At 42.5% G+C, this 27,605-nt stretch overlaps 1 protein-coding gene across 1 annotated transcript; it reads right to left on the bottom strand.

The window, feature by feature from the left end:
• Nucleotides 1–501: 501 nt before the first annotated feature.
• Nucleotides 502–12,269, bottom strand: LOC101473470 (protein NLRC3). The gene is made up of 8 exons (XM_076880731.1): nt 12,205–12,269; nt 8,723–8,817; nt 8,530–8,597; nt 6,336–8,127; nt 4,827–5,000; nt 4,015–4,188; nt 3,143–3,189; nt 502–2,984 (listed from the first exon to the last, which is right to left on the bottom strand). Exons 3-8 carry the CDS (start codon nt 8,588–8,590, stop codon nt 2,455–2,457), a joined length of 2,778 nt encoding a protein of 925 aa, XP_076736846.1. The 5' UTR covers nt 8,591–8,597; nt 8,723–8,817; nt 12,205–12,269; the 3' UTR covers nt 502–2,454.
• Nucleotides 12,270–27,605: the final 15,336 nt, after the last annotated feature.

Below are 27,605 nucleotides of genomic sequence, written 5' to 3'. Positions count from 1 at the left end.
AAGGCTGTCCTAGTGTAAATGCCTGTACGATGCCTATAGGACATACCGGACACACTAGGAGAGCTGACAGGGTGGTAGAAGGGCATTTACCCAGCTGCAGGATTGGTACTTGGACCTTTGTGCAAAGAGGAACAGAAGTTACACTCTGAGATCCTTCAAAATGACCTCCAGCAGGCTGTTTATGTTTCTGACCAAACTGTTAAAAACAGAGTCCATGAGGGTAAAACGAGCACGAAAAATGTTATTACATAAGTGCCAATGAATATCTGTACCCATTACATTTTTCTTCAAGCATGTGAGTCTTGACATAAATATAATGTCATACCACTGTCTCTCCACCTCATATCAGTCCATCATCCAGCTTCCTGCCAGGCTCATGCTGACTGATTTTCATCATTTATATACCTGTCAGACAATTTTTCCACTCAATTTCAATGGTTTCTGTGTGTTTGTGTGTTTGTAGCAAAGAAACTTAACAGGCACAAAGGGTAGAGGCAGGGCTAGAATTAAACATGTCTTTATTAAAGTCAAAAACTAAAAATCAACCTTTAACTTTAAGTAATTACACAATGAAACACAATGTACACAGTGAAACACACAGCTCCAAACATAAACTACTTCATATGTCTGTGAAGGTTCTCAGTCATCCAGGTCATCGTAGTCAAAGGAGCTTGCAAAGAAAAGCGTCTGGACTTCTTTAAGTTACTTGAAGACGTTTCACCTCTCATCCGAGAAGCTTCTTCAGTTCTAAGGTCAAATGCAACAACAACAACAACATAGTCATCCCCTATGTAGCCGGTGTATCAGAAAAACTCAGGAGAGTTTTCTCCAAGCATGACATCCCAGTGCATTTCAGACCCAGCAACACGGTCAGACAAAAACTGGTTCACCCGAAAGACAAAACGCCAAAACACAGACTTAACAATGTGGTGTATGCTGTACAGTGCAGCGAGGAATGCCCAGACCTCTACATTGGAGAGACCAAACAGCCACTTCACAAGCGCATGGCACAACACAGAAGAGCCACCTCCACAGGACAAGACTCAGCAGTCCATCTGCATCTTAAGGATAAAGGACACTCTTTCGAGGATGCCAATGTTCACATTTTGGACAGAGAGGACAGATGGGTTGAAAGAGGAGTGAAAGAAGCCATCTATGGCCACTGTGAGCGACCATCTTTAAACAGAGGCGGTGGTTTACGACACCAACTCTCTGCCATCTATAATCCAGTTTTGAGTTCCCTCCCCAGACGCCTTAACGCCCACTCACATCCTGGGCCATCTGACCTCAGGAATTCGCATGATAAGGTGGGGCCAGGTTTCACAATGAACTCACCCGAAACTCTGGCTGATTGGGACCCACACCCAGTTTCACACCTTGGCTCAGGCGATTAGAGGATCATCAGGGGGTCCTTTTGTCCCTCTGTGGGGGGATACTCCCACTAGGTTTAAATCTGGGACTCTCCACCATTTGACCTTAGAACTGAAGAAGCTTCTCGAATGAGAGGTGAAACGTCTTCAAGTAACTTAAAGAACTCCAGACGCTTTTCTTTATAAACTACTTCACTTCTTTACATATTTAGGTAGCTGATAACAATTTAATTTAACTCCCAGAAATGTTTAATATCTACTAATACAGACTTTAGCAGGATAATATTGTGACTTCAAGGAATCACTGTTAGTATCAGTATCAGTACAATTACAAAAAGTAGAATGAAAAACAGTTCTGTCATCTGCGTTCATTAAACTGACTTCATGTAATTCATCTTCCCACTAACAGAGTGCAAGAAATGATCATCAATAAAGAGTTAAATGAGATGTTAATTACATCAGACCTTTTCACATTTATCTGATTAATATTAGAAGTTATTGTTTCTTTCATTAGATTATTTTTAAAAGCAGTAATTTTCATAGAATGGCAGAGACATGAGTGATCATGAGTGCTGAATATCTTCAATTCAGATAGAATTGTTGAATGTCCGTTTATTTAGTCATGGAACATCCACACAGGCTGGTTGTCATTATTTGGGAGAAAATAAAAACAAAACCCAAAATGTCCTCTTATTGTGAAAATCTCCCTTAATTCCTGTCCTGCTTCAATAACAGTAATAATATGTGGAGAAGTTGAAAATGAATTTTTTTTTAAAAAGAAATAGCAAACAACAACGACAACAACAACAACAATGAATGAGCTCAGGCTTGTCTAAGATGCAGAGGAGCTGGTTCTTGACTCAGATTCATAAAAAACGCTACATAATAATATTCACTGTGAAGGTTTGAGTGAAAAAAGGACAAAACAAAATCTGCTTCATGAAATAATCCCAGCTTCCATCTTAAAAGGACTAAAGACAAAGAAGTTGACAAAGAGTCATTGTTTAAAACTTAATTTATCCATGTGTCTGAAAACATGTTTCTGATTGATATACTACACCAATCAGATGAATATCCAGGTGTGCTAAACTTCACAAAGACTGACTGAGGAACCAGGAGACCAGAGTGTAAATCCAGGATAAAGAGGTTCAGTGAATGTGGTGTTGAAGGTGTGGAGGTGGATCAGAGTGTCAGAGGAGACTCTGTAGAAGGACAGAGTGCCAGCAGGACAGTCCACATACACTGCTACAGTGTTAGAGACGGAGGAGGAGGAGATGGACATTTCTTTTTTACTGTGACATACAGAACGAGGAGCATCATCAGAGAAGAGCAGACTCCAGGACTGGTCATTAACTCCAAAAACATATTCAAAATCATCTTGTATCCTTCCAGCTTTGTAAATCACTGCTACATTAACGGTTCCTCTACACTTGACCTCCCAGTAACAACGACCAGTCAGATCATTTCTACAGAGCAGCTGATGATAGAAGTAAAATCTGTCTGGATGATCAGGATATGATTGAACCTCCTCCACATGTGCCACCTTCCTGTTGTTGTCAGACAGTTTGAGGTTTGTGTGTACTGTGTTTGTGTCAATTGTGAGTTGACAGGAATCTGATGGAGAGAACAAACACAATCCAGCTGCAGTTATTGATCCATCATCTGTTCATTGATTGACACTTGGATAACTACTAACATCAGAGAAATGAATGACTGATGAAAATGTTTCAGTGTTTTTTGTGTTCATTAATCATATTAAAAAACACACTTACACTTCCTCAGACCTGGTCTCAACCATTGGACTCCAGCAGGCTCCACCCTGAAAGGAAGAGGGGGGTCAGACAAGCACAGTCTATGTGCATGCTGAACATGCATTTAGTGTGTGTATGAAGAATGTATGTTCATACACACAAGGACATTACATTGTTCTAATATGCATACTAGTCCCTGTTAGCTCACAGTAGAGGATTTCTGGACTGACTTAGCAAGAAAACAGTAAGACTGGAAGGTTCATCCAGGAGAATGAACTTCTGTTGGACTCCCTGGCTGCAGAGGGCTCTTGCAATCTGGACAACCCTATGCTTCCATATCTTGGTGCCCCAGCAAACACAGATCGGGAGTCAATTATGGTTACCTCCATTCACGAGGAGGATCAATTAACCAAGCTTGAACCCAGGCCAAAGTGAGCTGAAAACCATCAGCTATGTGTCTCACCAGTTAATGTCCTGGGTATTTCACCAATAGGTTGAGAAGCAAAGAGTCCACAAGATTTTGCCCATAGGAGGTGACAACTCTCCCCACTGGTGACTGATTTGGTCCCCCACATGTTGTCCATCGGAACGAGCTGCCCAATGGCTTGAGGTCTATTACAAATATCTCAAAACCCTTTTTAATCTCACAGGCTTACAATTAATACGTGTGTGTATCTAAACTACAGTTTAAAAGGTCATAGTTTTTTTTTAAATTCTATGGCAAGCACCTTAATTTAAAATTCATTTAAGTGTGAAATATAAATCAAACTCACATTGACATTTGTTGTTATTGCTAAACTTGACAAGTTTCAATGAATAGTCATAACACACACACGCATGAAACAGGAAATAAGTGAAGCACTTTCTGCTCTATTAGACATTCTTCCCCATACCTGAGAGCTTCCAGCCTCCACTGTGGATCATTCTGTAATGCTGAAAGCATCCTCGTGCCAGAGTCACCTGGATGATTGTAGCTTAGGTTCAGCTCTTTCAAACGGGAGGGATTGGAGCTCAGAGCTGAGGCCAGATAAGTACAGCCTTGCTCTGTGATCAGGCAGCCCGACAGACTATAGACACAAAACAACAATCTATCTGTGAATACTTCACTCAAGATTTGCTTTCATTGGTTTGCGTTTGTTTTTCACATACAATGTCATACATCCTTTCAATCTCCAATTCAATTTAGCTTGATTTAGAACATGACAATCCTCATAGATGACAACAGTTCTCAAGTAAGGCCTAACAATATTAGAAAGTTAACTCCAGCAACTGGATGAGCCCCAGAGAAAAGCTCTTGGTGATGGTGGGGAGAAGGAATTCTCTTTAACATGCCAGTGTCTCTGGGCCAGCTGTCCAATTTCAAACTACATACTTTGAAGCAGACCTTTAGAAATGCAGTTTCAAACAAGAGATATACAGGCATTGTACAAATAAAATCTATGTGGTACTTTGGACTGAAAGTAACTAACAATAATTTGTCCTAAAGTGTTATACTAAGGAACCTTCAGGTTTAGATACCTTTAACAAATCATATCTTAATATGCTTCTTTTGGCTGCTCTCTCAAGTGGTCACCACAGCAGATGAACCTACATATTTATTTTGGCAAAGATTTTTTTATAATGGAGTTCTAAATGAGTTTGCAGTTTATCCACTGATAAAACTCAGCTTTTAAATTGTTGTGGGTGAAAAAGTCTAAAGCCTGACCTGAGAGTTTCTAGTTTACAGCGTGGATTTTTCACTCCAACAGACAGCAGCTTCACTCCTGAATCCTTCAGGTCATTGTTGCTCAGGTCCAGCTCTCTCACACTGTTGGACTGGGAGCTGAAAACTAAAGACAGAGCTTCACAGCTTTTCTCTGAGAGCTGACAGTCATTCAGTCTGAAAAAAAAAAATCTAATTAAATCACCTTTAATGTTGAATCTGCACAATTAAATGGAAAAACAAAACAATAAATACTGAGGACAAATGTGAAACACTTCAAATTTTCTTAGCAAAAACGAATGAAAACCAATGCGGAACTGGTAGATTTAATTGTACTAGGTTGACCAGTATCCAACTAGACAGGTCTGTAGTGCCATTTGTGACTTTCCAAATTTTAGTATGTATGATGTATGGAGGTAATCGTACACTGAAGTAACTCAGACAAGCAACAATGCACCTATTCATTTAGTGATTCATTTAGGAGCTTTTGCAGAAGTGACGGTAGGAGCAATGTTTAGCAATCATTGTGTGAGCTGAATGAAAATGTTGTGCTGAAAGTTTGCTGTGTTTTAAATGTTTGGTAACTTAAAAATTAGTATAACAATCAGCATGTGCAGGAAGCACATGGGGCAGGACTGAAAGAAGATGAGTGGAGGAAGGATGATAGCAGACGACATGGCAAATAAGAGAGATAATGTGTAAGTAATTTTTCCAGGGAGACTACAGCCTATACACTCAAAGGATATTCAACTGTAACTGCAGCATAAACAGGGAAGGAGGGGATGAATGGACTTGAGAAAAATATAGCATGCCGGTGAAATTTATAGTTCTCACAAAATAGAAAACCTGTCAGATAAGAAGAAATAGAGGAAAAAGTGAAACAGCGATGCTGGAGGCAGTCATGAATCATTGAGTGAGATGTTACTCAGATCTCACATGGAATGACCAAAGGAGTATGATTCAGTTTGATGGCAGCTGCAAAGGATGTTCAGCCATGGGTGGGGCACTTCTGTATGGAGATGGAATGTTTCTTTGGTTCTTGCTTCCTCTGGAAGCTCCAGCTTACATCAAAGAAGTGAACGTTGCCTAACTGCACCTAAACTCTCAAAACAGTTTAAATTTCTGGTTTAACAGTTTTCTTTTTGTTTTCTATTTTCTCTCTCTCTCTCTCTCTCTCTCTCTCTCGCTGTGTGTGTGTGTGTGTGTGTGTGTGTGTGTGTGTGTGTGTGTGCGTGCGTGTGCGTGCGTGTGCGTGCGTGCGTGCATGCGTGTGTGTGTGTGTGTGTGTGTTTATCACAATAGTATCAAATAAATGCTGAAACCTAACCTCTGCAGTGTTACGGTTTACTGTCGTAGAACAGTTAACAAATTAACTTTAATTATTTAACTTCTGAATACAAATTGTGCCAAAGATAGAAAGTGATGCCAACACCAGTGATGCACCAGTGAAAAAAATAAATCACTGACTCAAATTTATTTTAAAACTTAAGGTATGAACACACACTCACTTACATGACTTTTTTGGAGGCTTTGACCACTGGCAGCAGCCTCAGAAGAGCTTCCTCTGAAGCAGAGTATTTCTTCAGGTCAAAAACATCCAGATAATTTTCTGATGACAGTAAGATGAAGACTAGAGCTGACCACTGAGCAGGAGACAGTTCATCTGTAGAGAGACTTCCTGAACTCAGGGACTGCTGGATCTCAACCACTAGAGAACAATCATTCAGTTCATTCAAACAGTGAAACAGGTTGAGGCTTTTCTCTGTGGACAGGTTCTCATTGAGCTTCTTCTTGATGTACTGAACTGTTTCCTGATTGGTCTGTGAGCTACTTCCTGTCTGTGTCAGCAGGCCTCGTAGGAGAGTCTGATTTGTCTGAAGCGAAAGACCCAGGAGGAAACGAAGAAACAAGTCCAGGTGTCCATTTGGACTCTGTAAGGCCTTGTCTACAGCACACTGGTAGAAGACTTTTTGCTTGTGTTTAATTCCAAACAGTTTAAATGACCAAGATTTCTTTTCTTCCAGCAGATTTACTCCGGAGTTGATGAAGGTCAGATGGACATGAAGAGCAGCCAGAAACTCCTGAACACTCAGATGGACAAAGCAGAACACCTTGTCCTGGTACAGTCCTCTCTCCTCTTTAAAGATGTGTGTGAACACTCCTGAGTACACTGAGGCTGCACTGATATCGATGCCACACTCTGTCAGGTCTGATTCATAGAAGATCAGATTTCTTTTCTGTAGCTGATCAAAAGCCAGTTTTCCCAGAGCCTCAACCATCTTCCTGCTGTCTGGACTCCAGGGTGGATCTGTCTCCGATCCTTCATCCTTGACCTTCTTCAATTGGACTTGCACCATCATGAAGTGGATGTACAGCTCTGTGAGGCTTTTAGGCAGATCACTGCTCTCATTATTTATTGTAAGAGAATCCAGAACTGTAGCAGTGATCCAGCAGAAAACTGGGATGCGGCACATGATGTGGAGGTTTTCTGATAACAAGATGTGGGAAATTATAATACTGGCCTGCTCCTCATCTCTGAATCTCTTCCAGAAATATTCATCCTTCTGTCGGTCATTGAACCCCCTGATCTCTGTCACTATGTCAACAAACTGAGCAGGGATCTGATTGGCTGCTGCAGGTCGTGTGGTTATCCAGACATGGGCAGAGGGAAGTAAATGGCCCTTAACTAGGTTTATCAGCAGCAAATGAACTGAGGTGGCCTCTCTAGGGTCAGTCAGGATCTTGGTGTTGTTGAAGTCCAGAGGAAGTCGACACTCATCCAGACCATCAAAGATGAACACAACCTGGAAGTCTTCAAAGCTGCAGATTCCTGATTCTTTGGTTTCAGTAAAGAAGTGATGAACAAGTTCCACCAAGCTGAAAGTTTTCTCTTTCAAAAGATTCAGCTCTCTGAAAGTGAACAGAAATATGAACTGGATGTCCTGGTTGGCTTTGTCTTCAGCCCAGTCAAGAGTGTATTTTTGTGTTAAGACTGTTTTCCCAATGCCAGCCACTCCCTTTGTCAGCACTGTTCTGATTGGTTCTTCTCTTCCAGGTGAGCCTTTAAAGATCTTGTCTTGTCTGACTGTTTTTTCTTGCCTGTCTGATTTCCTGGATGCCATTTCAATCTGTCTGAGCTCATGTTCATCAGTGACCTCTGCAGTCCCTCCCTCTATGATGTACAGATCTGTGTATATCAGATTCAGAATGGTTGGGCTTTCTCCTTTGGTGCTCGCCTCAAACGCACACCGGAGCTCCCTCTTTAGTTTAGATTTGAGTTCTGACTCACACTTTAGAGGACCATCTGAATGACAAAACAACATTATAAGATTATTTGACAACTTGTAGTCAATTGTTGACCTTCCAAAACATTTCTTTAATTCACTGGGAGTCTGTGAGTCAATTAAGAAAGTATTCAGATCTCTTGTTTTTATGCCGTAAATTCATTTTAAATGAATTAAAAAACATCCACACACAGAAACAGTGTCTCATCAGATCCAAGAACCCTTTTCCTCTCTGAAGTATTACTGCTGGTTAACAACCTGAAGCGTATCTGACTTAAAGGAGTTTAAAAGATTCATTGGTAGAAATTGTGAGGTGGCCCTTCCAGCAAGTTCTCTTTGAAAACAACAAGAGCTCTCATCGATCAGTGTATACATGTTTCCGTGTTAATGACAACTCCTCAGACAAACTATTGATATCCTACCTGTTGGTGAAGCCTCTTGAGTTGAATTGTCCATCTGTTTATATTCAGTAGGTTTCTCCATTCTTAATCTATAAAAAAAAGAGAGAAAACATGAAGCACATTAAGTACTGGAGATGTTTTGGCATAGTTACATATTTGAAAAAGCCTACACACAGCATATCAGCACAAAAAGCTAATACCAACTATCACTCACAGTGGTGGAGGGGTGATGGTGTGTGCTTGTTTTGGCCACCTTGAAGTCACTGAATCAAAGTCAAAGTCCAATTCTCAACCTGACCGAGAAGAGAGCTGTGCACAAACAAGTGTCCACAAACATCAATAAACTGAATAAACACTGTAAAGAAGAATTGGCAGAAAATACATAAAATATTTACTTTAAGTTATTACTGCTTAACGTTTTTCTATAAGTTGAAGCATAGGATGTAGTTTTTCACACACTGTGTCTGCATTTTGCCTTATATGACATAACATGTCATTTGATTTTTATCTCCAGTTGTTTTTATCTGGCAGATTTCATAACAAGGTTATTATTTTATTTCATGTGAAGAATAATGACCAACATTATGAAATAAATACCTATGTCATGCAGAATTACTGCATAAATACATGTCATACCAGAGTAATAAACACAATAGTATCATCAAAATACTATGCACACCAAGAAAAGAAGTCAAATTTAATATTTTAGAAATATGTCAACATCTGATTTCAACTTAGATAATCAAAGTATGATTATATTTAAAATATATTAATTTTAAGTATTATAATTATAATTAATTATCTTAAAATGGTTTGGATAATTTTAGACAGAGGTTAAAAATATCCACTTTTGGTTGGTCAAACCCAGTTTGGCTGTGTAACAAATGCACCACATGTTGCAACAACCGCTCCAAGTATTGGCACAAACTGTTAAAATTACTTCCTCTTGGAGGAGAGCCAACAGTATTTATTTCGAGTAAGAGGCCTGCATATTGAAACTATATCTGCAGGAGATAACAAATGATCATTTACAAAGCTCAACCTGTCCTCCATCTACCTTTTGCTCTGTGTTTCTACAACAGGCTGACTGATTCAGTCATCCATTCAGATCCAACACAGCTTAAGAATTATAGGCCTATCTCTAAACTCCCATTACTGTCAAAAATTCTGGACAAAGCAGTTGCTGATCAACTTACTGCTTTTTTAGAAAAACGTGACATTTATGACAAATTTCAGTCTGGTTTCCGTAAGTGTCACTCAACAGAAACCGCATTAATTAAGGTCTCTAGTGACATTATGATGTCGGCTGACCCCGGAGCATCCACAGTCATGGTTTTGCTGGACTTAACATTTGCCTTTGACACTGTTGACCATACCATCCTGATTAACAGGCTCCGGGACATAGTCACTGTCAGTGTGTCCGGTCTTGCGCTGGAGTGGTTTCAGTCATACCTTTCCAACAGATCTTTTAGTGTCTTTGCAAATCAGTTTATGTCACACTCTAAGGACCTGACATGAAGGGTCCCACAGGGTTCAGTTCTGGGACCAATTCTTTTTCTCCTGTACATGTTACTCCTAGGACTTATAATTAGGCAGTTCCCTAATTTGTCTTATCACTTTTATGCTGATGATATTCAGCTCTACTGTTCTTTTAAGCCGATGGAAGTCCATAAAATGTCCTTTTTTCATAAAATGTTTAGCTTCCATTAAACAGTATCTTGGAGAAAACTACTTGCAGTTGAACTCTAAGAAGTTAGAAACATTAATTATTGCCCCTGAAAGCCAGATAGCTATAATCAAAAAGCATCTTGGTTCTCTTGGATCATCTGTTCACCCGAGCCTCAGGTATCTCATGTTGTTTTTGATTCTGCCATGTCTCTAGAGCAACACTCTAGATTAATTAGTAACTGTATTTTTCAGCTATGAAATATTTCCAAACTGTGAACTTTTTTTTGTCTAAATCAGAGTTAGAAATGATTACCCATGCTTTTATTTCTTCTCACTTAGATTATTGTAAAAGTCTTTTTCTTTGTTTGAGCAAAAGAAATCTTGACCGTCTCCAGTTAGTCCAGAATGCTGCTGCAAGGCTTTTAACTAAGACACGAAAAAGAGAGCACATTACACCAGTGTTACGCTCATTACACTGGCTTCCAGTACATTTTAGAATTCATTTTAAAATCTTAGTCCTGACTTTTAAAGCTTTGAATCATGACGCTCCTGCCTATATTTCTGATCTTTTAGAACCTCACACTCCCTCTCGCAGCCTGAGATCATCTAATCAAAGGCTGTTGGTAGTTCCCTGAACATGTTTTAAAACCAGAGGTGATAGATCTTTTAGAGCGGTGGCCCTCAGGTTGTGGAATTCTCTCCCTCCATCTCTACGCTGCCTGGATTGTATTTATTCTTTTAAACATCATCTTAAGACTCACTTATTTAGACTAGCTTTTAATTAGATTTGCGCTGTATGTTTGATTGTACCGTATTATGTTTATCTGTTTTATATTATTGTGAAGCACTTTGTGTTTTTTATCCTGTGAAGAGTGCTCTATATAATCAATAAAGTAAAGTAAAGTAAAGTAAAGTCATCAGTAAGTGGATCTGCAGCAACAATGACTGAGTAACACTTCTGCTGCTCTGATTCTTGGATTGTACACACACACACACACACACACACACACACACACACACACACACACACACACACACACACTGAGTGAGGACACCACCTTGAGAAAGGGTAGGATGGGGAGCTCTAGAGTTTCATAATCAGATAACTCTGTTCTTGCAATAACTGAAAGTTACTGTGACGGTCTGTGGTTGTGTAACTTTGTGCTTTTACAAATGTTACGCAACTTAGTCTATTTTTTTCTGATCTGAGCTGGTGATCTGAAATAGATCAACAGCTTTAAAAGTTATGTAACACCATGTATTGTTTTATAACTTCTAAAGTTACAATAGTGTTTTAGGACAAACCTTAAACTTCATTTTCATTTTCAAATCCAGCTGTAACATAACATTGTACAAAAAGTAGCCCGTGAGATTCCCTTAACTCTCTTATTACCCAGCAACTAAGCATCTTTTCAAGTACAGGTATACCTACACTGACAAACAGCACAAAATAGATCCAGAATTGAATAAGTGAGCAAAGAACAGTCCCGATACATTAAAAAATAAGCAGGAGTAATCAAACATGCAGCAAATCAATCAATAGGATAATGAAGCGCAGGTGAAGACAATCAGACAGAGCAGACACAAAAGAAAGCAGTAAAACAAAGGTTTTCAGTAAAACATGAAATAACTAAAAGACAGGTAACACAGGATAATAACAGGAAAGGGACAAACATTCAGAAAAAAATTAAGAAGGTAAGAAAACAGAACAGAAGCATAAAAAAACAAGAACAATTATAAAACAGAGAAAATATGAAAACTGTGAAAAGTTGTAGAGTAGAAAAAAGAAACTATTCAAATAAAACAGAAGAATTTCAAGAGAGTAGAAATTCTCAGGTCTTTAGATCGAAGCTTAAAGGCAGTGACAACAAACAACAATGGACTCCTCACACATTGGTGAAAACTAAACACACACTGAAGTGGATGTAAATGTCAGTCGCCTTCAGCCCACATTCACAGGTCCAGCTCTGACTCCCTTAACATGAACTACAGAGCTGTTAATGAGAAAAACAAAACTGTCTTCATTACCGTCACATGGAGCTTCCCCCGGAGACCATCATCTGTAACACCGAGTTCTGGCAAGGGAGGGAGGCTAAACGTTATAATAAGGAAACACCCAAAGAGGCATTTTTGGGGGAAGTTTTGCAAAATCAGTCCATTTAAAATCTTGAAATCACTGTTTTGTTACTGAAGGTAGTTTAGTTTGAGTTGTTTTTGGCTGAGCTGTGCCCTTAATCACTGATGTGCAGGAAGCAGGATACACCACTCAAGATTTCGGTAAATCTTGGTTTATTTTCCACAAATCAACCAATCAATAAAAAAAAATAAAAAAATGTTAAAACCCACAGGAAACACAAAGAAGCAGAAAACACTGTAAATATAGATGATTTTTAGACTGTAATTCTGTTTTGTTTTCAAGTTTAATTGACTTGGAAAAAAGTCCAAATGTAACACACTAGAAGTTCATCTCTTCCAATTACAGGTATGTAGGAATATTTACAAGAATACCAAAGTTGAGAGTAACATGGGAACATTACTGTTATCCACCAAATCAATTCAACATCATAGGAAATAAATGAAAGTGTCTAAATATGTAAGGAAAGCCAGTAATGAATCTTAGAGTGTAGTTTTACAAGAACAGAGAGACCAACCATCAACTTCGAATCAGACACATTTACAATTAAAGAAGATGTTTGTTAAAATTATTTTCAATCACATGGTGGAGAGAGGCAGCACGGTGGCACGGTGGTTAGCACTGTTGCGGCACAGCAAGAAGGTCCTGAGTTCAATTCCACCATCAGGCCGGGGTCTTTCTGTGTGGAGTTTGCATGTTTCCCCCGTGTTTGCGTGGGTTCCCTCCGGGTACTCCGGCTTCCTCCCACCGTCCAAAGACATGCAGCTTGTGGGGATAGGTTAATTGGATAATCTAAATTGCCCCTAGGTGTGAATGTGTGAACGGTTGTCTGTCTTGTGTGTTAGCCCTGCGACAGACTGGCAACCTGTCCAGGGTGTACCCCGCCTCTCGCCCTATGACAGCGACCCTGAGAGAGATTTTCTTTGTTCTTAAAACAGGAGAGTCTCGCCGTAATGTGCCTTGTAGTCAGGCTCAGGTTTTTTTTATGTGGACACTGAAGAATGAAACTAAAAAACTGGCCCTGCTGCTGCATTCCTGCTACATTTACTGACTGACTTTAAACACACTCATATTTAATAAATACACCGCATGAAAGTTTTTAGCTATTTCCCCCAAATTGATAACATTCACAAACACTAATGTTGCATGGTTTGGTAAACCATTCCAGATGATAATAGTCACATGCTTAAAATGCCCTGTCTTTGGATTTGGAGTATTGCTAAGCTTTGTACAGGGTGGGCCATTTATATGGATACACCGTAATAAAATGGGACTGGTTGGTGATATTAAAGTCCATTAGTATATGTGAGGGGGCAAACTCCTCAAGATGGTTGGTGACCATGGTGGCCATTTAGAAGTCGGCCATCTTGGATACAACTTTTGTTTTTTCAATAGGAAGAGGGCCATGTGACACATCAAACTTATTGGTAATGTCACAAGAAAAACAATGGTGTGCTTGGTTTCAACGTAACTTTATTCTTTCATGAGTTATTTACAAGTTTCTCTTTGTTTACAGCCATTGACATGTCGAAGAGGTTAACACGTAATGAGCAGATCGAAATTGTGTTGATATCTGGTGAACGCAGTAACTGGGTCATTGCAGCAGATTTCAATGCAAGACACCCTATGAGACCACCCATCTCCCATTCTACAGTTAGCAAACTACTTGCTAAGTTTCGTGAAACTGGTTCAGTGTTGGATTTGCCAAAATGTGGACGCAAGAAAACTGTCACTAATGAAGGAACATCAGTGGCTTCATTCAGCAAGAGCCCACAGCGTAGCACTCGCCGCATGTCACTGGAGAGTGGCATTAGTCAAACATCCCTTCGGCGGATATTAGCTACTCACAAATGGCACCCTTACAAACTCCAGCTACTGCAGCATCTCAACGAGGATGACCCAGATCGGCGCACAGAATTTGCAGAATGGGCAAAACAAAAATTGGAACAGGACCCTCAGTTCACGCAGAAGATTTTGTTCAGTGATGAGGCAAACTTTTATGTGAATGGTGAAGTTAACAAACAAAACCACCGCTATTGGTCTGACACTAACCCACATTGGATGGATCCCTCCAAGACTGTTAGAACAACAAAAGTGATGGATTGGTGTGGTATATGGGGTACAACAATAGTGGGTCCATTCTTCATCAATGGAAACCTCAAGGCCACTAGATATTTGAAATTGCTACATGATGATGTGTTTCCCTCTTTATGCACTGAAGCTGGCACGTTCCCTGAGTTTTTCCAGCAAGATGGTGCACATTATGGGTGCCAGGTCCGAGCATTCCCAGATGAACAGTTTCCTGGAAAGTGGATTGGTCGTCGTGGGCCAGTTGAATGGCCCCCAAAGTCTCCCGATCTGACCCCCTTAGACTTTTATCTTTGGGGTCATCTGAAGGCAATTGTCTATGGTGTGAAGATACGAGATGTGCAGCACCTGAAACTATGGATACTGGATGCCTGTGCTGGCATTTCTCCTGCGGTGTTGCTATCAGTGTGTGAAGAGTGGGAGAAGAGGGTTGCATTGACAATCCAACACAATGGGCAGCACATTGAACACATTTTATAAATGGTCAGAAACTTGTAAATAAATGGTAAATGGCCTGTATTTGTATAGCGCTTTACTAGTCCCTAAGGACCCCAAAGCACTTTACACATCCAGTCATCCACCCATTCACACACACATTCACACACTGGTTATGGCAAGCTACATGTAGCCACAGCCACCCTGGGGCGCACTGACAGAGGCTCATGAAAGAATAAAGTTACGTTGAAACCAAGCACACCATTGTTTTTCTTGTGACATTACCAATAAGTTTGATGTGTCACATGGCCCTCTTCCTATTGAAAAAACAAAAGTTGTATCCAAGATGGCCGACTTCTAAATGGCCACCATGGTCACCACCCATCTTGAGGAGTTTGCCCCCTCACATATACTAATGTGCCACAAACAGGACTTTAATATCACAAACCATTCCCATTTTATTATGGTGTATCCATATAAATGACACACCCTGTAGAACACCTGTGCTGAAGGGTGAAATACAGCATAAGATTAATGGGTTAGTGAGGTATGTTGAGGTTAATGTTTTCTTTTTACTTGTTAGATCACCATGGCAACTAATGTTGACAGTATTTCTTTAATATAATGAGACTTAGCAAACTTGGCAAAGACACACTGAAGAAACACAACTGATGTAAAATCCAGGATAAAGAGGGTCAGTGAATGCAGTGTTGAAGGTGTGGAGGTGGATCAGAGTGTCAGAGGAGACTCTGTAGAAGGACAGAGTGCCAGCAGGACAGTCCACCTACACTGCTGCTCTTTTAGAGACAGAGGAGGAGGAGGAGATAGATGTGTATCTGTTATTGTACCTTACATAAAGAGGACCATGATCAGAGCAGCTCAGACTCCAGGACTCTCATTTTTAACAAGTACAACTTCTGATGGGATCACACATTAGTGTGTCACAGTAACATACAGCATGCAGAATCAAACTGTTGAGTTAATCACTTTACCTCTTGTTCTAGGTTTTTGGTCATGTTTCTTTGACTTCTTGTGCTCTTTTGCTCTGCCCTTCTTCTTCCTCTTCTTACTGTCTTCATCTGATGAAGTTGTACTCATGGAGGAGTCAGAACTCACATCAAAAGACCCATCAGAGGACAGTGAAGGCATGCTCAATACCTCACTGGAATCCTTCTTTTGAGAGAGCTAGTAAAACAGTTAAAAAGACAACACAGACAAAATTACTCATCAGAATGCTTATGTAAGTATTCAACCAGAGGAAATATGTGAAAAGCTATGTAATGTTTTTAAGAGTGGAATTACATGTTGCTAATTGCTGCTTTAGATAGTCCCTTTCTTTGGTGAGCTCATCAATTTTATGCTTTTGCCACTCTAGCCTCATCTTATAGATCTCCAACTCTTGTGATTTTCTTCTGTCTGCCAGCTGTGCAGTTGGGGCAACAGTCACACCTAGAGAAAATTAAAAACAAAATGAGACTTAGCTATAAATAAAATTAATAAAACAAATAAATGCACAAATACAATTATAATACCAATGTACACTTTGTAGAATTTAAATAACAGCAAAAGCATTGCAGTCATTAATAAATAGCCTACAATGGTAACATTACAAACTATATTTAGTTATGGCCAATTTGACTATAATTATATATTAACGCATTTCAAACATAGTGCATTAGATTGTATAATGTAGAGCATTTAGTGTGAATTTATATTGCATAGACATGCAGCAAAGTAGGAAGTAAGGACTGAGAAACTAAATTACAGAGAGCACAATCAAAAGTTACAGCCCAGAGTAACACCAAAGGCAATAATCCTCATTTAATCCGACTAATAAAATAAACTGCACAGTGTTTTTCCCGGTATCCAAAACTTAAATGTAGCTAAACGCTAAGTAGATGTCCTATTAGCAGCTGAAAAGCTACCTGCTAATAGGCGGTGGGTGCAATGACTGTAGAAAACATGGATGATGATGATGTGACAGCTCCCCAAAAAGTATAGGTTATAAACCCCGCCTCCTCCATGTTAGCGGATGTGTCACGGACCCGGCTCTGGACGACTCGGCGGGTCCGTGAGCAGTGTGGTTTGTTGTTGTTATTGTTATTATATTATTATTATTGTTATGATTTGGTGATGTGGGTGTTTTTCTGCACAATGCTGTGTTATTCTGTGTTCCACTCATTATATGTATAGGCAGGGTGTGGGTGTGTATATGTGTGTGTCTGCGGGTGTGGCTGGAGGATGGAGGACAGCCACCTGCAGGCCTAATGGGTGTGGCCCTGCGGGAGGACTGGCCACACCTGAAGTTCCTGCCACACACCTGTTGCTGATCAGGGCTCATCGGGGGAGCTTTAGGAGAGTGTTGGAGCTCCCCCCGGCGTGGGATCATTGCGTTGTTATCCCAAGTTAGTGTGTGTCAGCGTATGACAGTGCAGTTCGTGTATGCCCGCGGGGGTCAGTGCTGACGGCTGTTTCTGTGGTTTTCCTGCAGGCGGAAGAGTGGACCAGAAAGGCAGCACGCTCGGGGTGTGCGGAAACACGACAGCGGGGAGCACAAGCACAGACGTCAGAGGGGAGCACACACACGGGAGTCTAGGGAGCAATGGGGATGTATTGTGTTTACAGCTTTCACTGTAAATAAAGTGCACTGTTTGCATCGCAGAATCCTGCGTTTTGGGTCCTCATTTCCCACATCCCCACGGTTTGTCTTGGCAATCCCTGACAGAATGATCCCACCAACCACCATGGACCCAGCAAACTCAAGAGCTGTCACGAAGGAGGGATCGCTCGCGTAGCTATGGGATTACTGCCAGAGCGTAATCCAGGCTGTAGATCCATACAAGAGACACATACAGGTAGTGTTTTTGGACAATTACCTCTCATCCACTACCTTCACCGCAAACTTTTTGGACATTAACAAACTTACGTTATTGGTCACTAGTTTAAGGGATAGCTCTAGTTTTGAATTATTTGGCTTGGGTGGCCTGAGCAAGGAAAGTCCGGCTGCTCTCCTAGAGGCTCTAGCCGCCTGGTTTTTCATGCATCGGCGGTGGGCTTTCCCGTTGATGCTTGCGGCACAATTGCTTGACCCTCCATTACAGAAGAGATGTCGCCCTCGCCATCATCACCCCATTACGCCTCCACCCACTCCTGCGGTTTTGGCCCAGTCAGCCTGCTCATTACCGCAGTGGGTAAACCAGACTCAATTGTTTCAATAAATCCTGTCATTGAAAATCAAAACACAGATGAACAGCAGAGGACGGTTTCCATACACACGGCCCCGCCTTCACGGAGGAGAAGGCGTCCTCGCAAGCAGCGTTCAGCCATATCTACACTCGCTCCTGTGCTTGTTGAAGATTCAGGACCAGCGGCTCTGGACGCCACAGTGAGTAAAATGGACTCTGCCAGGGTTGTAAATTCCCTCCCTGTGAACATGGAAATAGAGACTATAGCCGCTACGGCAATTAACAATGGAGAAACTGTGAAAGGTGTAACTGAAACCCCAGTGGAGATTTTTGGACCACTGACACATGAATGTGGCCTGAGTCCTAATTCTGGGGCAGAATTTTGCATAGTCAGCCCTGAAGTAGTTAGCTCAGAGTCGGTGGGGTCAGACACTGTTTGCTTTACCTCCAAACACTCAGAGAATGTTCACTCTGAGACTGTGAGCTTGGAGCTAGGGAGCTCAGAGCATGCAGACCCAGATGACTTTTTGGCCCAGTCTGGCCACATCGAGACGGAGGTTCTCCCCAGGGCTTCCCCAGAGGCCGAACTGGAGGCCTCAGATGCTTCTGGACCCCTGGAATTTGTTGAGCCAGCTGTAACATTATCATCCTCTCCACCCTTTGCACACATCCTCTCCAACCCTTTGGTCCTGGCGTTGCAGTAAACGCCAGGACCGCCTCCTACAACGCGGGTCTCGCCACTGGCGATATGAACGCCTACAAAGCGGCCTCATACGGCGTGCGGCGCGCGGTGATAGATGCCAAACGCCGGTAATGGGAACGTGTGGAGTCCCACTTCCACCAGGGCGACACACGGAGTATGTGGCACGGACTACGCACCATTACGGACTACAAAGCCAGGGACACTGCGCCGATCAACGCCGACTCTGCATTCACCAACGAGCTGAATCAGTTCTACGCCCGTTTCGAGGTTAGCCAGGCGGCTAATGCTATCTACCGCCTCACTACCGAGGACAGTGACGTCATCAGCGAGAGACCGGTGACCAGCATCGCGGAGCATGACGTCCGAGCGGCACTGAGGAGAGTGAACACAAGGAAAGCGGCGGGGCCAGACGGCATCACCGGCCGTCTGCTGCGCTGCTGTGCTGACCAGCTAGCAGGTGTGTTCACTTACATCTTCAACGAGTCCCTGGCGAAGTCTGTGGTCCCCACATGCTTCAAAAGATCCACCATCATCCCTGTGCCCAAGAACAGCAAACCCTCATCCCTGAACGATTACCGGCCAGTTGCACTGCCCTCGGTAGTAATGAAGGTGTTTGAGAGGCTGCTGAAGAACATCATCTCCTCCTCCATCCCAGACACCACAGATCCGCTGCAGTTCGCCTACAGATCCAACAGATCCACAGAGGATGCCATCGCCCACGTCCTACACACCACTCTCAGCCATGTGGACAAGAAACAGGGTAACTATGTGCGAATGCTGTTTGTTGATTACAGTTCAGCGTTTAACACAATAGTGCCCTGCAGACTGTTCACAAAGCTGAGGGATCTGGGACTTAACAGCCGTCTGTGTGCATGGGTGTTGGACTTCCTCACTGGCAGAACTCAGGTGGTGAGGGTGGGCAGGTGCTTCTCCAACAGCATCACCATCAACACAGGAGCACCTCAGGGATGTGTCCTCTCGCCACTGCTCTACTCCCTCTACACTTCAGACTGTGTGGCCACCCATGGCTCCAACACCATTGTGAAGTTTGCTGACGACACAGTGGTGTTGGGTGCCATCTCCAACAACGATGAGACGGCCTACATGGATGAAGTGAAGAATCTGGCATCGTGGTGCCAGGACAACCACCTCCAGCTGAACGTCAGCAAGACCAAGGAGCTGGTGGTGGACTTCAGAAGGGGTCAGCACAGAGACTACAAGCCCATTATCATCAATGGAGCTCCAGTGGAGAGGGTGCAGTCCTTCAAGTATCTTGGTGTCCACATCTCCTCAGACCTGACATGGGCTGCCCACATTCAGGTCCAGACCAAAAAGGCTAGGCAGCGCCTGTATCACCTACGACAACTGAGGAAGTTCAGGGTCTCTCCAAAGATCCTCAGGATTTTCTATACAGGCGCTGTGGAGAGCATCCTCACACAGAACATGACATCGTGGTTTGGGAACAGCTGTGTGAAGGACCAAAAAGCTCTCCAGAGAGTGATCCGTACAGCAGAATGCTGCTGCAGGATTGCTCTCCCCCCGCTTCAGGACACCTACACCAGGAGATGCCGGACTAGAGCAGCGCAGATACTGAAGGACCCGTCCCATCCTGGCAACAAACTGTTCCAACTTCTGCAATCTGGTAGAAGGTTCTGCATCATCCGGGCAAGGACAGAGAGACTCAAGAGGAGCTTCTATCCCCAAGCCATCCGGGCCCTAAACACACACACCCGCCCTCTCACATCATCTATAATTGACTGAGACAGGACTCTTCCAGACACTAAACCAAGGCACAATGTACATTTCAAATTCCTTTAATTTTAAATATGTCTATATTGTCTATCCTGTAAAATAGTCAGATGTCTATTCTTATTAATGTACAGAATTCACCTGCTTGCTGCTACTACTGCACATTCACCCAATGTATATACTATATATATATATATATATATATATATATATATATATAATGTTCTTCCTCTACACCCCCCCCCCCCCCCCCCCCCCCAATTTTTTGCACATGTCGAGGAGCGTGTCAGGCTACATTTCACTGTGTGTTATACTTGTATAACTATGCATGTGACAAATAAAGAACCTTGAACCTTGAACCTTTCATGTTAGCCATATCACCCTCAACTCAGTCTGCTGCTCAGCGTGTAGTTCAGCTGTCATCTGTTCCACCATCCACATCCACTACTCTGCCACCACATCCACCGCCTGCTGCTGCCGTGTCACCGCATCACCGCCAGATGAGGAGCTCAGTGTGCTGGAGCAGGAGCTCGGCGAGCGGGAGGAGCACACACCGTCGGTAGAGGAGCTCGGCGAGCGGGAGGAGCATGCTCCGCCGGCAGTGGAGTTCACCAAGCCTGAGGAGCCTGTGTTGGCCTCGGATGAGCTCAGCAAGTCAGAGGGACCAGCACGGTCACCACGTCTACGTCCGGCGCGGCCACGTCCTGCATGGCCAGCACGTTATGGATCGTGTGTCATGTTACATTGTGGCTCACCGGAGCGGCAGCACCGCTGCTGCCGGACCCATGGCAGGCTGCCAGAGCTGCGCCGCCGCTGCCACCATTGGACGTGTGGCCGCTCTTCAGAGGTGTAGCACCACCGGCATTGGATCTGTGGCAGGCCACCGGAACCGTTACGCCGCTGCTGCCAGACCCGTGGCAGACCACCAGAGATGCAGCGCTGCCGCCACTGGATCAGTGGCACCAGAACCTTAGCTAAGGACGGTAGTTAAAGAAGCCACATGTGCTGTCAGTGAAAGCTGCAGCTGTTTTATTGATAAAGTTAAAGACAAAAAGTCAAAAGGATTAATCATCCATGTAACTGTGTCACTATATATCAGCATTAACAGGACCTCAGTTTGGTGTTACAGAGCTGCTGATCTCAGACCTGCACAGATTCTGTTTTAAACACTTGATGTACTCCGCTGCATGAAGAGCACATTTCATTTTCTCTGACACAATTAAATAAAACCTGATGAAGGTCAAAGGTTGTCACTTGTATGTCAAACTACAAACTGGTGATCTGGAATTCTTTCACAGTTTTCTGCAGATAGTGTGTTATTTACCATAAAGTGATTCAGAGTTATTCTTACCAGGGTAACCAGAGAGGATAATATATTTTAAATATATAACTTTCTACAGGACTAAATATAATATCTTTATGTAAAAGTCCGGAGCCTCTGGGGAGTATCCGAGTATTTATAACATTACACAAACCAAAGGTCTCCATCACAGTGTTTATGAAATGCTGGGTTTATCTATCTTCTGGAGCAGGCCTACGAAGGAGTGCTGAAGATTTCCCTGTGTGGGAGCTGCTGGTGAAGATCATGAGTCCTGCTTGATCAATGCGATGAGCTTCTGTCTTCCTGGTGTTTCTTAAATGAAGCCTCTCTCAGTGGGTCAACAGAACTTCTGGCACAGGACAGCTGTGATGAAAGAAAGTGAAGAAGTTTCTCCAAACCTCTGGACCCAGGAAACCCAGCTTAGTCCTCATGGTCTCTCTCACTAGTTTCTCCCCAGGGTGAATTTAGCTGTTGATATAATATGGACTCTATTATTAATAAATGAAAAGAACAAATTAGACTACACTACTGAAACCTTCTGCTACTGTTTTTAAAGATTCCATGTTACCAGGCTGTAGACGGCTCTGAAGATTTAAACAGTTTTAGATCCATTACACTCACAGTCTTAAATGTTAAAGTCTTAAAGGACAGCATTATATTTTTGATATTAATAGTAACTCTGGGCCTCTGTGGAGTGTGCAGCTGATCTCATCGCTGTCTAAAAATGGATAACAACACCTAAGAAGTGCTGACTTATTCAATAATAGGTGTGCAGCATCGCTAACTAGCTAGCAACAAGCCTCCAACACAGTACATATCCTAGTGGGTAATCTAGCAAACGAATTAACAACAGAGTGATTTTAGATATTTTAGAACTATAAGATGATAAGCTGTGTGTCTTTTTTATAACAGTGAATTATTAGTTGTATTTATCTTAATTAAACGAGTCGTCAGTCGTGGTAAACCCATCAGCAAAAAACTGGAGCAGACAGGCTACGTGAAAAGTGTAGGGGGGCGTATTTGCGGTCATGTCCAGCGGGTGTGTGGGCGCCGGGAGCGTGACTCAGTCGCTCCACCTCAAGTCACTGCCGCGCAGAATCTGGCTCCAAAAATGCAAGATGACAGCCTCCACAAGAGGGATATTTTGGCTTCATTTTTGCACAATGGGAGGAGGTGCTGTCGTGTCGTCCATGTTTTCTACAGTCATTGGTCTAAAATGGAGGTTGTTGACGGTAATGGCTCTGGTGCGGCTAGTTAGCCATGGTAAATGCTGATAATCACATGGCTACCGGCGAAAATAACGGAGGAAATCAGGACGGTAAGCCAATTTCTGTCTTAGCGCATTTGCGCTGCTATGTGTTTTTGTGATCTTTTTTGCGGCTCATTCTGTGAATTTTGGTCAGAGTGTGCTGAAATTTGGTGTTTGGAATTGGTGATAGCTCTGGAACATAACCAGCCTTTCTTTAGCCGGTTAGATGAAGTCTAAAGAATTTCTGGTACGGTTTTGTTGTTAAGCGGACCTGTGCGCATTTACGTAACTGCTCGTTTAATCTAGCTTGTTTTCGTTGTGTTTGGTGGTTGTAGAAAGGGTTTATATGAGATTTTAGCAAAGAGTCAGAGGTTTCTGTGGATACCACACATGTCGGGACTTATATTTCTGATCCCGTGTTATAATCGATTAAACGTGATTTCCTCCTTTTTCCCCCCGGTACCGGGGCCGTGGGGCTTAAGTGAACATGAACTGATGGAATCCATGAATATGAAACATGTTTCTCAATAAAAGAGACAGACATATACAGACTGAACTAGCTGAACTATCTGAACTATAGAGCAAAACAATAAGCTAACATGGGCATAACTTTAGTAAAGAATTCATCTCAGACAGCACCCTCCAAAGGACTGTAGCATCAGTGATGGGAAGAGGGAGGTTACAGATGGCCGAGAGGCAGTCATGGAGCATGTGCATTTTCAGGTGGTTGTTTTCATGTTTGCTGACAGCCAAGCAAACACTTCAAAAGCAGGACATTCAGAGTTGGAGAGTCAACCACATGCAGTACAGTGAATTTTGTGTAAAAATGTACTCAAGGTCTCTGGCTTCATGCAACCATTTAGCTAATGCTAGCCAAGTTAGCTAAGACTAAAATGTTTAGACCACGGTGTTCTGTTGCTGATGGCCCTTTGTAAGATAAAGTAAGCTGTTATGTGAAAGTTTATGGTAAAATATTCCATGTCATCATCTAAACGTCTGACTCTGTCTTATTGTTTCATTGCATAGTTAATTGTTGTTTTCACTTTCTTCTCACAGTCAACCATCCACATGTGAGGCTTTCTAGGAGCAAATTGAAAATCAAGGCTGCAGTAACATAAATGGTATAGGCAAGTCTGTCCTTCACCCCCTATGTTTCTCCATCTTTCCCCCTCAGAAACAATGCTGTTTAGGAGCTTAAAAATGTTTACAAGTTCTAACAGTGAATCACTCAGAATACAGATTTTTCCCCCATTGTTTATATTAGAAGTAATTACTATTATTATGCTATAGCTATTATGGTGCTACAGGTGTAATAGTGTATAGTGCTATATAAACTAGATAACTCACATAAAACTTTTTCTTTGCATTCCTTTTTGCTACAAAGCTCTCATTTCTTGTCATCTTGATATTATAAATCAGCCACACCCCTAATCAGTTTACTGGAGCCAATCCCAGCTATCATAGGGTGATAGGTGGGGTACGCCCTGGACAGGTCATCAGTCTGTCACAGGGCTAACACACAGAAACAGATAACCATTGACACCTATGGGCAATGTAGAATTAGAATTTTATTATTATAAACTTTAAGTAATTTCAAACCCCTTGTAGTCCCACACTTGGGATATTTTGTCTTCTGCATTTAACCCATTCACTCGGTGAATCAGTGGGCAGCTACCAATCCAGCACCCGGGGAACAGTGTGTACCTTATACGGTGGATTTGAAACCCCGACCTTCTGATTATGGGGGAACCACTCCACCTACTGAGCTATCCCTGCTCCCTGCTTTGCTGATTATTTTAATTATACTTAAATTTCGAGGAATTCCCCTGTAAAAAGGTACACTTCAACCACAGCAAGATCCTTGTTAACTTAATTCAGTACAAAGGACTAGATGTTACAGTCCCTGATAATGCATTGCTTTAGATGGAGAGCCTTTTGAGGGATGACTGTTTGGCAGCAGCACACATTGTTGTGTGCCTCAACTTTTGGTCTTTTACCCAGGCTAATCTGCCATTTTCCTTCCTTGGTCAGGTTTAGGGATTAGAGATCTGATCTAGATTATAATTTTAAAATTTGGGACACATCGTCAGTAGTGGACCTTGGATTCATCGGGTGTTTCGGCCATTATCACTAGACACCCTCATCAAGGAGGCCCTGCCAGGGCTGATCAGGCCCTGGAGTGTGTCACTGGTTTATGTTAAATTGTTATTTCTCTTCTTCTTTTTTCTGTTTAGTTTCCTACAGTTTATTTTCTATCTATTCACTGCAACTGAGAAATAATACTTACCACGTTAGCATTTATGGAGCCTAGCTTCTTTAAAGGGATAGAAAAGGTGATAGAGAAAAGTAAGACAAAAGGGACAAGATAGGAGAGAGCAGAGAGGAGAGCCAGAAGGGGGGCGCCCGATATGGCTTCCCACACCTCCCCGCCGGATCGGGCTGTACACTCTACCTCCCCACTGCCTCCCAGAAAAGGGAAGAAGAGCAGAGGGAAGAAGAGCAGAATATTTCTTTTGTCTCGCGGTTAGCTGACTGCCTTAGCTGCCCGAGTGATGTCAGCCCTTTTTAACCATAGCCAGTAACTGGTCCTCTCAGCAGTGTTAGCTAGTTCTCTTATGGCCTGCCATTGCGCCTGTCCTCTGATCCCAATCTCTCTAAAGCTGGACATACACTGTTCGATTTTTTCAGTCGCGTTATTCAGCTATTCTGCTCAAACTGCACGATTGACTCGCAGGGGTTAGAAGTTCGCAGGTCACGATGCAGGGTCTCACACTATACGGCCCGATGCTCTGATGCGACCTGAGTGCTCACACTGTGCGTCCTTAAAATGAAGGTTATAACAGAAAATCTGTTGCTCACTCTCCCTTTCTCTCCCTCGCTGTCTTTCACTCACACAGAGACACCACCACCATCAACTTTGCTAAATTGCTAATGAAAAACATTGATCATGCAGTTGTGATTGAGCAGCAACAACTATTTTCACAGTTGTTGTGATAATTTTGTGAGGCCACATCGAAAAGGCTCAGATGAGCTTTCCAAAGTTCTACAAGTTGTGCTTCCATCGCTTGTGCCCAGATCACATGCTGCACTGCTGTGCTACTCCGTCTTTTTCGCCGACATTTATGTGTTTGTGCGTGCGCAGTGTGAGCGGCTGCAGTGACACCCTTACGACGGTCGGGAGGATTTCAAACAGAGACCAAGCGATTAATGATCGGGAGCTGGTCGTAAGGTGTTAATTGCTTCTCGTTACCCCACATATACTACACGATGCACGACGAAGACCAAACTTGGGCCGATCACCAAAACGGTCGCACGACTCAAAAATCGGCTCGAAATGGGCCAAAAATCGCACAGTGTAAGCCCAGCATAAGCATTTTTGGTGTTGTACTGGCAACAAAGCCCCTGCACCCCACTTCCACCGGGTGCACCTTGATGTTCCAGCCTCTATCCTCTACCTCAGCTGCCAAGTTGGCATACCGCAGCTTCTTACACTCAAATGCTTCCTTAATTGCTTCCTCACATGGTACCGTCAGCTCAATGACGTACGCAAGATTTCAGGAGTTAGACCAGAGGACGAGGTCTGGTCGCAGAGTTGTTGTTTCGATCTCTGTGGGAAAAATTAGCCTCTGATCCAAGTCCACTTGCATCTGCCAATCCCTGGCAACCTTCAGCGGGCCCAGGTCTGGGGTTGAGGGGCTTGTCCTTGGCTTGGCTCCTTCCCGGGCAAATGTTGATGAAAACTGACGCTCCTCTTGATTCATGAAAGGTGAGCGTTAATGGATTTTCTTTTGCACTCAAATTTCTCAGCTAGACACCTGAGAACCTGGTTGTGTCTCCATGTGTATCTGCCCTGAGTAAGGCTATAATAAATAATCAAGATTTATTTGTGACTAATATGATTTTGAATGTTGATTATATTAGCTTGGATGATCCAAATCATTGTTGATCTGATTTATTTATTTCACAGTTTAAATGGTGAAGATTTTGCAACAGCTAAAATTTGACAATAAGGTAACTTATGATTTAGGACAACTCAGTTTACTCACATTAGATATTGTGTCATTGCAGTTGTTGAGAGAGATTAAGAACACCTTCAGAGATCATTTCGAACCACTACACCAACATCCAGAGTTTTAGTGTAGGTTTTGGAAAATTTCCTGTGTCTGCATTGGTGTTCTTCAGGTCAGTCAGTGCAGAGATGTAGTAGGCAAACTGGGAGCTCTGTAAAGTGACCATGAAAGATTACCTGTATATTGTCTGTGATGGAATACCTTCTCATAGAGTGCACATGTGCCTCTCACCCAGTGAACTCACACATTTCAAATCAGATGAAAATGTGAAGTGATGCTGGTAAAATCACGGGCAAAATACAGATAATGTGCACAACTTTCAAATAAGCAAGAGCAGTTCTTTAGGACATTTAAATTGTCATTCTATGATTACCAGAAGGTGAATCATATTATCAAATACAGTGAAGACTATTGTATGTGTGCATACATACAAGATTACACACAAAGCATCACATTTGAGTTTTTTTATTTTATTTGCAATTTCCATTTTTATTT

This window comes from Maylandia zebra, linkage group LG23 (assembly GCF_041146795.1).
Source record: "Maylandia zebra isolate NMK-2024a linkage group LG23, Mzebra_GT3a, whole genome shotgun sequence".
Lineage (NCBI taxonomy): Eukaryota > Metazoa > Chordata > Actinopteri > Cichliformes > Cichlidae > Maylandia > Maylandia zebra.
This window is presented reverse-complemented; position numbering and strand designations above follow the sequence as displayed.